We start from the raw sequence: 10,176 nt of genomic DNA on the forward strand, positions 1-10,176 counted from the left end.
CTATTATGCTATTTCTATCGGGTAATCTGGTAGAACTTTCTATATAGAATTTTTCTGTTCTTTTCAGTTTTCTTGAGTGTTCTACAGTATGGTAACCAGCATTATGCTGCTAAAGTTGATTTTGGATTATAAAGTGGCCCGTGGGAACATGCTGAACCATTTTATTTCATTTATTTCTGAAGAGGACAAATATTCCATATTCAAGAAGGCTAGCAAATTTTATTTAACGAAGAAATAGTCAGTTATTATAAATTTTATTTATCAGATTTGATCACTCTCTCATTGTAAAAAGTAATATTATAATCTACTGTATACTACAGACACAGAAATGTTAACCCAGCAGATGTCTTTACACTTATCCAAGACAAGGGTGTAAGAAGTCTACACAACATCAAATGCATCAAATGTTCTCTTTGTATTTAGTATTTTTTAATGTTTGAAGCTTTCATGGTTGATATACTACAAAAACAATATTTTAGTGTATCAGACTTTTATGTCAGAGTAATTGGTGGAATCATGGAAGTAAATATAAGGGTAGTGTTGTGATGTGCAGAATTTCCACCTCATTGGGCTTTTGCCCCCATTTTTATTCTGAACTTACTTTCTGTATGTATTTTGCCTGTATTAGCCATTTTCTTGTAGGTCTCGTTTTTCCAGCAGTGTAGAGACATCCTTTGAGTACTGCTGGCATCTTTAAACCAGCCTAGCGTGATTTAGTGTGTATGATACTAATTGTGATCCCTCTGACTGTCTAGCCTTGCTCACAGGGTAAGTGCTATCAGTAAACCTCACCAGAATCAGTGGGTTAAGAAAAAAGTGTAAATACTTTTCTTTCTGTAGCTCTTTAATCAACGTAAAATATGCAAACTATAAGGTGAAATAAAATGAAAATATATAATGATCAAGGAACAGACTACAAGGTGAAGTTAATGGATTTTTCAAACTTGGAATGGTATCACTGTTAGATATTAAAGAACAGGCTAACAATGAGAATAGATCATTTATGTGGTGCAAAAGATTTACTGAGATTCCTTTTCTCTCTCTAGGTAATGCGAATGACGTTATCAACGTTAAACTGGCGCCGAAGAGAGATGGTACGGTGGCTAGTAACTTGTGCTACGGAAGTAGGCAAGTAAAACTTCGTTTTTTCTTTTGGGATGGAATTTATAGACAATTCATAAATATGTATTTATCCCCACATTTGTTGAGTATATGTATATAAACCGTCTCTTTCAAGTTCATTTCAGTTTGTTTTGTTTTTTGGTCTGCTGTTGATTAGGTGGTTATTTCTAATGCTACCTAATTCTTTAAATCTTGACGAGTAATACTTAGTTTGGAATCCATTATAATTAGTGCTGGGCGGTATACCGGTTCATACCAAAAACCGTTTTTTATTTTTGTTATGATATGGATTTTTCTTATACCAGAACACCGGTTTAAATAGCCTAAACAACATTCAGAACATGGTGCAGCGGGAAACTGTTTAAGGGGGACCTTTTTCACTGGTGCACCGCAAAATATGCATCCAACAGAGTACATGTGTTAGTGGAGGTATTGAGCGGTGAAAATGGACAGGGAACATTCTGAAACTGAAGCTGTAGCAGACGATAAAGTTGAACATGATAACACAGAAGAACTTTTGACGAAAAAAGGTACTGTGTCTGTTATCTGTAGATACTTTGGTTTTAAAAGGTCGGATGTGGAGCATTATGTTCAAATGTATGAATACTGTTTCTATACTACTGGATAAAACTGCAAGCCAAGTTGTACTTGTTTTATTTTATTTTTTTTTTCAATACTGTGTAATGTATCTGGTTACTGTGTAATACTGTGACGGTGCCGGTCCCCTACAGACTCCCTCTTCCCACATGGGAGTCTGTTGAACCAACACCGTCGATAGTTATGACCGAGATGAGCTGAGAAATCTCATTGAAGCCAGGGGATGTTGGAAAGTGCTCAAGTGCTTTTGTTAAAAACAGTCAAAGTAAAACCAAAAGTGTTCAGAAAAATACAGTACCCAAATAAATAGCAAATCCATAAAGCCAGTGAAATGTGAGGATAAAATCCATAATAAATATATCCATTAAAATGCAGTCTCTCTCCTTGCCCGATCGCAGCACACCACCTTCTGTCTCCACGGCTCACCCTTCACTGGCGTTGCTGACGGAGCCTTTGCAGCACGAACTGCTTTCTGCCAACCCCTGTTTTGGCTGCTGCCACACTGCGCAGCCAGACCGTCCGAGGTCGGCACACCTCCCGTCTTCCTTCGTGCTCACTCAGTCACTCCTCAGATCCATTTGGAGGTCTTACATTTCGCTCGCCCCACTCCACACGCTTACTCAGTGGGGTGAACCAGCCCCTAGATCGCCTAAGGCTGCACTCCCTCACGGAGCCCCAGCTCGTGCTGCCTTCTCCTTCCTGGTGTCTGGATCATCTCCCGTGACTGCCTTTTCCCTTCTTTAACCTCCTTTAACCTCCTTGTGTTCTATCTTTTCTTTTTTTCTTCCCCCATCCTGCCGGCCCATAAATATACGTCTCCGTCCATGGGCTCAGCGCCTTATTCACACGCCACACTAAGCCGACGAAGCAATTGAGAATGATCAGATGCGACTCGCCCCAATCACCTCATCAACTCCCTGCGGTCGAGCAATCGAGCCCACGAAGACAGACACTGCGAACTGGATTTAAAAACGGACTATTTTTTTTTTTGGTTTTTTTTTTGACCCACTAAACAACAAATAGTATTATAAATGCAAGTTGCAGTTTTATTATTTATTATATATTATATATAGCTTAGCTTGAAGCAAGGTCTATATTAATGCAATTTGCCTTAATGACGGTTCATTTGGTAAAGATGTCATCTCCAAGTTGCACTTGTTTTATTTGGTGAATACTGTGTAATGTACCTGGGCTTGAAGTTTTGATGTAATAGTATTATTACTGGAAGTTGCACTATTATTTATTTTATTGTTATTATTTATTAGTTTATATATTATGCAGTTTAATGATGGTAAAGTTGTTTAAAAAGTCACTTTAACATGTCAGTGGACAGAGATTGTTAACATTAACAAAGTGTAGTTGGTTTACAAAAAATATTTGCCATTTATTCCTTTTCTAAGACATGTTCAGTGCAATACAGCTAAATGCCTCTTTGGATGGTTGACAATTTGTTGTCAAAGTTTTAGTTTAAGCGGTTTGCAAAATTTGTTCAATAAAAAGGTTCTATATTTTGACAGCAACTGTCATGCAGTGTGATTCCTTCTCTTCATTAGTGCCCCCCCCCCCTTTGAAAACTATCACTTTATGGAGCCATGCAAACCTGTATTAATACTTGTGTGCACATTAAAATGCTTTTTTGTACAATGTACAATTCTCATGACAGTGGAATAGGTTATTCTTAGCCAGTCTACTGCAGTAATTGCAGTGGAAAATGTGATTAACTCATGCATGGGAAAAAAATACCGTCGAATACCGTGAAACCGGTACAATCTTGAAAAATACCGTGATATAGAATTTTGGTCATACCGCCCAGCACTAGTTATAAGGTCATGTACTGTGGTAAGATGTTGCAGTGGTAAATAATCTGCCTCGCAACTGCATGGCTCCTTGCTTAACTTTGCCACTGATTATGTAAACTTGTACAATCTTCACAAGTCTGCATTGCATTTGTGTTGTTCCACCAGTTGTCTACCGCATTCTAAATACAGCAACAACATTTTATGTTTCTATAGTACATTTTCATACACAGAATATAGCTCAAAGTGCTTTAAAAGATGTCAAAGAAATAGTTACAAGCAAAGATAAACTAATTTAGATTAGATAAGAATAATGATTAAATGGCATGCAAGAAAATAATACAAAATTATTAAAAAATTTTTGGTGCCTAACAGCAAAAGGCTGTCTCACCCCTTCTTTTTTGGCTCTTATAATAGTAAGCAGACTGCTATTAGAAGAGCAAGATTATTTAAGGCTTCTTTATATACCATTAGTAGTATTTTAAAATCTGTTCTAAAGGACACAGCCAATGTCATGCTGATAAAACTGGTGAGATATGCTCAGATTTTATTTTTCTGGTTAAGATTTTTGCTGCTGAATTCTTTACTAACTGTGCCTGTTTGATATCTTTCTTTGGTAGTCCAGTTAGGTGTGCATTACAGTAATCTAGTTGACTAAAAGCAAAAGCATGAGTTCATTTCTCAGCATCTTGCAATGTTGTAAGAGGTCTAACTTTTGCAATGTTCCTTAAATGGAAAAAATCAGTCCTAATGATTGGTTAATATGTGAATTAAAGTTTAGATCAGAGTCCATGATTAGACCTGAATTAATTACTTCTACCTTGACATTTAATTCTAAAGAATCAAGTTTATTTCTAATGCTTTCATTATTTCCATTCTTACAAATAACTAAAATGTCTGTGCTTTCCTTATTTAGCATGTAGAAATTACCACTTATCCATTCAGAAAAAAAAGTAAGACATAGCCCAGAGCAGCAGGGTCATCAGGTGCTGTAAATCAGTAAAGCTGTGTGTCATCTGCATAGCTGTGGTATCTTACCTTGTGTTTTGGTATAATCTGGCCTAATGGAAGCATGTAGATTGAAAGTAACAGCAGGCCTAAAATAGATCCTTGTGGTACACTGTATACAATAATATCATGGATCTCTCAACTACAATCACCACAGGTAACAAAGAATTTTCTAACTGTTAAATAAAGCCGTAACTAGTTTAGAACAATGGCCGAGAGCCCCTCCTCTTTTACTAAGGTGATTTATATGGTGTTGAATGCTGCACTCAGATCTATCAGTACAAGAACAGATATATAGCCTCTGTCTGTATTAACCCACGAGTCATTTACTACTTTAACTAGTGCAGTTTCTATACTATGATTTGTTCTAAACTTGACTAAAACTTAGCAAGAATATAATGTTTATTTATGTAGTAATTTAATTGTTTAAAAACTTGCTTTTTTGAATTTTCCTTGAAAATGTAGGTTTGAAATAGGTCATAAGTTGTCAAAGACAGAGGAGTCTAGATTATTTTCTTGAGCAGGAGTTGAACTATTGCAGTCTTTAGACAATCTGGGAAGACTCCCTGAGTTAAGTATGTCAAGAAGACTATCAATTAGAATATCAGGGATGTCTTTAAAAAATCCTGTTGGGACTGGGTCAAGGACATAAGTGGAAGGTTTTTGATGAGAAATTATTTTACAGAGTTCAGGTAACCTTATTTTAATGAAGGAATGTAATTTTCTAAAAAGAGCATTGTGAGGTTCAGCAGGATTAATTTTGGAGGGCTATAGTATATTACATCTAGTACAATTTATTTTGTATTTAAACAAAATGTGTCAAAAGCCTCACAAGTTTTGCTAGAAGTTTCCAGGGGCCATTTCATTGATTGAACTGGGTTTAGAAAACGGTCAATATGTACAAGTTAGTCTAGAATAACTGGGAATACTTAATTGGCATAGTTGAGAATGTGTCTTACAGTGGACTGACTTTTTAGGAATGTTTGAAGCCCTGTACGCAATGCTGCCATGATGGGCTTAATTTTCCCAAAATCTGTGCATGAATATGTAGATTCAGATAATGGATAATTACATGGATAGTATACATCTAAATGAGTGGCGCACAAATTAAGTTTACTGGGGAACAAAAAAGCTTGCCAGTTTTTTCCACTTACTAGCAATGTAGAATGTATACTGTTTTTCAGTTCAGTCTTTAATACTTAGAAGACAATTGTGAAGACATGACAGTCTGTTTCTGTTAAGCATGGCATAGTACATGGTATAATACAGAGAGTTTCACACTTTCGATTATACCAGTGCTGGTTCTAAATTATTTGCACTTTCTATTCTGAGATATTACTTCCAGGAAAAACAAGTATAATTTGGTTAATGGTGACTGCATTTGCAATGTATCTTGATTCTTTGTATTTTGTCTTCCTTATTTTAGGTGTTTATGCATTAGACAGCATTATGCAGAGTTGGTTCACCCTGTTCACTCCTACGGAGGCCACCAGTATTGTTGCCACAACAGTAATGTCAAACAGCACCATTGTCCGGCTGCACTTGGATTGTCATCAGCAGGAAAACCTGGCAAGTAGTGCTCGTACTCTGGCCCTGCAGTGTGCCATGAAGGATCCTCAAAACTGCGCCCTATCTGCTCTTACGCTTTGTGAAAAGGACCATATTGCATTTGAGACAGCCTACCAGATAGTGTTGGACGCCGCCACCACTGGCATGAGCTATACTCAGCTTTTCACCATTGCACGATACATGGAGCATCGTGGCTACCCGATGCGGGCCTACAAATTGGCTACCTTGGCCATGACTCATCTCAACCTGAGTTACAATCAGGACACTCACCCTGCCATTAATGATGTGCTATGGGCCTGTGCATTGAGCCACTCCCTAGGCAAAAATGAACTCGCCGCTATTATACCTCTGGTAGTCAAAAGTGTCAAGTGTGCCACAGTACTCTCGGACATTTTACGGAGGTGCACTTTGACAACACCAGGTATGGTAGCACTTCACGGGCGCAGAAACTCTGGGAAGTTAATGTCACTGGACAAAGCCCCTTTAAGACAGCTCTTGGATGCCACGATTGGGGCATATATAAACACCACACACTCACGGCTCACACATATCAGCCCTCGGCACTATAGTGAATTTATTGAGTTCCTCAGCAAGGCTCGAGAGACCTTCTTAATGGCTCATGATGGACATATTCAGTTTACACAGTTTATTGACAACCTAAAACAGATCTACAAAGGCAAAAAGAAACTAATGATGCTGGTCCGGGAGAGATTTGGTTGATGGAGTTCCATCTTGTACTTTTTACTTGAGCCTGCCTTTGTACTCTTAACTTAAAGAAATACAAAAAACTATTAATAACAGAGCCACACCGGTATTATGTGTATAGAACTGTTTAGTTCGCAAAAGAAAAAAAAACAGAAAATTGTCATGTTGTGAAAGTGTGTGTTTTTCTTTATTTGTGTGAGAGAGAGCGAGAGCGAGAGAGAGAGATAAAGAGAGTGAGTGAGAGAGAAAGAGATTAAAGTAAAAAAAGAAAAGTTTTGGTTTACACTGAGTATATGTTGTCAAGTGGCAAAAGCCCACATAGCTCTCCTGTTGTTTCTGTATACATTCACAGCCTCAAAGATTATTAAAATGGCTTTAAACCAAACGAAACACCTCCATCCTAAGTGAAAAGTACCTCATATGGATTCAGCTTTATTCCTTCTTAATTCATCGTTTGCATTTCAGTATATTAATACAAAAAACATTAAAAAGAGAAAAAACTAAATAAAACAGATCTAATTAATTCCAAGGCTGACCATGTGGCTTTGCAGTGCTGTTCATCCGGAAGCATGGCACACAGTGCTTGCGCATGTGGAAACTTAGCGACTGTCAACATACATTCTCAGGGATTTCTCGGGAAAAAAAAGAAAAAAAAAAAAGAAATACAAAAATGAAAGAATGAGAGCATTTATTGTACTGTATATATTATAGTATATGTCTGAATATTGAAAAAGTATACATTAACTAATTTATAAAGAATATTCTATGTAATGCAAAATACTTGAAGCTGCAGTAGCTTGGTTTTAAACAAAAAACATATCAGAAGGACTACAGTGCGCCTTGCTTCAGGGTTGGCTCAGGTGGTGAATTTATATGCTGGGCATCTATGCAGAGCCACCTATTCAAATTGCATGATTGGTCTGGTATCATGGTTAAAGGAAAAAAGAAAAAAAAAAACAACTAAAAGCTTTGTAATGGGCACCATAGACAAGAGAGACAACCAACATTAAAGCCAGAGCAGCAAGCCTTAGCAATTAATAACAGTATGCCAGAATTGGGCTATGTGCCTCCTAGCCTAGAAATATTTCAATATAAAACAAAAAAACTGACATGTTAGCAAAGGTAAGTAAAACACCTGTTTTACTAAATAACCGCCCCCAGTTGTAGAAATTTGGTCTGACCACATTACCTTACCATCCTTCAGAGTAATCTAAGAATCAAAGCTCCATTTGTGCACAATAACATTAACATACTCTGCTGGTATCTTGACTTTGTGCAGGACAGAAAGTTGCTGTGTAGGTCTGACTGTTCTTTTTGTTTTATTTTATGCTTGTATTTTCTTTTCTTTTTCTCTAGAGTTCCTAAAAACAAAAGAGAAAAAAAGAACAGCCTTCTATCTTGCCTTGTCTTAATGCTTTAAAATAACCAAACTGGAGATCTAACAACCAAACTTGTTCATTAAATGAAAGCCAACCAACTTTGGTTACAACTTAGTGTCTTTAATTTAGCTGAATGGTTCTGTATCTTGTGCTTTAAAAAGCAGTTTTTATTATGTTTTTGGTGCAAAAAGTTGTCTAGTGTCTCTTGTTCCCTTCATTAGAGAACTTGCTAGAGGTATGTTTGTAGGTTTTTTGTTTAGAAAAAGGAAATCATGCTCTCCATTTTATTTATTATAATAGGTAAAAGATTGTACTTCATCACCAGTGTAAACATGCTCATGAAGTTGAAATTAAGATTTGATACACTGATATCAATTTATTTATGTAACTAAATCACTGTTTTATAAACTTGTTAATGATTCAACAATTTTTTTTGTTTTAATTAAAATTAGTTTTTTGAAAGGTAATGTTGATCCTTAGTATTTTTTCCACATGACTCTCAACAAATTCTCAGAACATACACAAACTTATAAGTGTGTGTGTGTCTTTGTGTATAATGTGGATTCAGAAAGTATTCAGACCCCTTCAATTTCTGCACACTTTGTGTTGTACATTTTAGTTTTAAATGGATACATTTGCCGGTTTTCCACATCAATCTACATAATGTCAAAGTGAAAACATTTACAGAAACATTTGTGAATGTATTAAAAGCAAAAACTGGAATCTCTCATACATTTAAGTATTCAGACCCTTAATTCAGTACTTTATAGGACCCTTTTGAGTCTTCTTCAGTAAGTCTCTACAAGCTGTGCATGCCTGGATTTGGGCATTTTATCCCATTCTTCCTGGCAGATCCTCTCAATCTCCATTACATTATATAGGAAGTTATCTGTAAACTGCCAGGACTCTCCTCAGATGTCCTATAGGGCTTAAGTCTGGGCTTTGGCTGGGGCACTCGTTTTTTTCCTCATGCTCTCAGAGTCCTGTAAACTGTCGTACGTTTTTTAGTCAAGAGTGCCTTTCACCTAGTTATTCTATCATAAATGCCTGGTTGATGGTCGTCATTACGACAGGTTCTTTCATCTGAGAAGAGGAATTCTGAAACTCTATTCGAGTGATCATTGGGTTTTTATTCTTTCTGACCAAAGCCTTTCTGCCTGGTTACTCAGCTTGGCCAGACAGCTAACTCTTGAAAGAGTCCTGTTGGTTAAAAATTTCTTCCATTTCACAATGATTGAGACCACTGAGCTCCTAGGAACACTCAAAGCTTTAGAAATGGTTCTATAACCTTGACCTAATCTATGCCTCACCACAATTGTATCACGCGGGTCTACAGAGAGTTCCTTGGACTCCATGTCTTGGTTTTTGGCCTGATATGAACTGTGCATTGGGGGGGGCCTCCTATACACAGGTGTATGTGTGTGTGTGTGTGTGTGTGTGTGTGTTTTAATGATGTCCAATCAATTTAATTTATGACAGGTGGACTCCGGTCAAGTTCTAAACACATCTCAAGGATATTTAAACAAGCAGGATGCGCCTGACCACACTTTGGAGTACCAGAGCAAAGGGTGTGAATACTTGTATGAATGCGAGAGTTCAAGATTTTGATTTTTAATATATCTGCAAAGTTTCTGAAAACATGTTTTGACTTGGTCATTGTGGGTTACTGAATGTAGATTGATGGGCAAAAATGGCAAATTGATCTATTGAAAATTAAACTTACAACACCAGAAAGTGAAGGGGTCTGAATATTTTCTGAGCCCACTATATAATATATTTATATATGAAAAACAGACCCACACCCTATTAATATTTTATTAAAGCATTCTGTGAATATTTACATCAACTGAAGAAAAATATTAAAAATTATTTACTTCAGTTAATTAATACAATTAATATGTGATACATATATACAATATGAAAAGCTACTGTTCTTTTTATATAATGCTGATCCCCCCACCCCAATAAAAATGTGTTCTGTCTATATTGTTATGCTGTAA

The 10,176-nt window shown here is 36.6% G+C and overlaps 1 protein-coding gene across 1 annotated transcript in view; it reads left to right on the forward strand.

Annotated features, from left to right (window-relative positions):
* zswim6 (zinc finger, SWIM-type containing 6) overlaps positions 1-8,643 on the forward strand; it is a 228,064-nt gene extending 219,421 nt beyond the window's left edge. Inside the window, exons 13-14 of the mRNA XM_028805456.2 lie at positions 1,047-1,128; positions 5,950-8,643. Of these exons, the coding sequence (XP_028661289.2) occupies positions 1,047-1,128; positions 5,950-6,812 (945 nt within the window). The 3' untranslated portion in view covers positions 6,813-8,643. The remainder of the gene's footprint in view (positions 1-1,046; positions 1,129-5,949) is intronic.
* The last annotated feature ends 1,533 nt before the right edge of the window (positions 8,644-10,176 follow it).

The sequence above is a fragment of the Erpetoichthys calabaricus genome, chromosome 7 (assembly GCF_900747795.2).
Source record: "Erpetoichthys calabaricus chromosome 7, fErpCal1.3, whole genome shotgun sequence".
Classification (NCBI taxonomy): domain Eukaryota; kingdom Metazoa; phylum Chordata; class Cladistia; order Polypteriformes; family Polypteridae; genus Erpetoichthys; species Erpetoichthys calabaricus.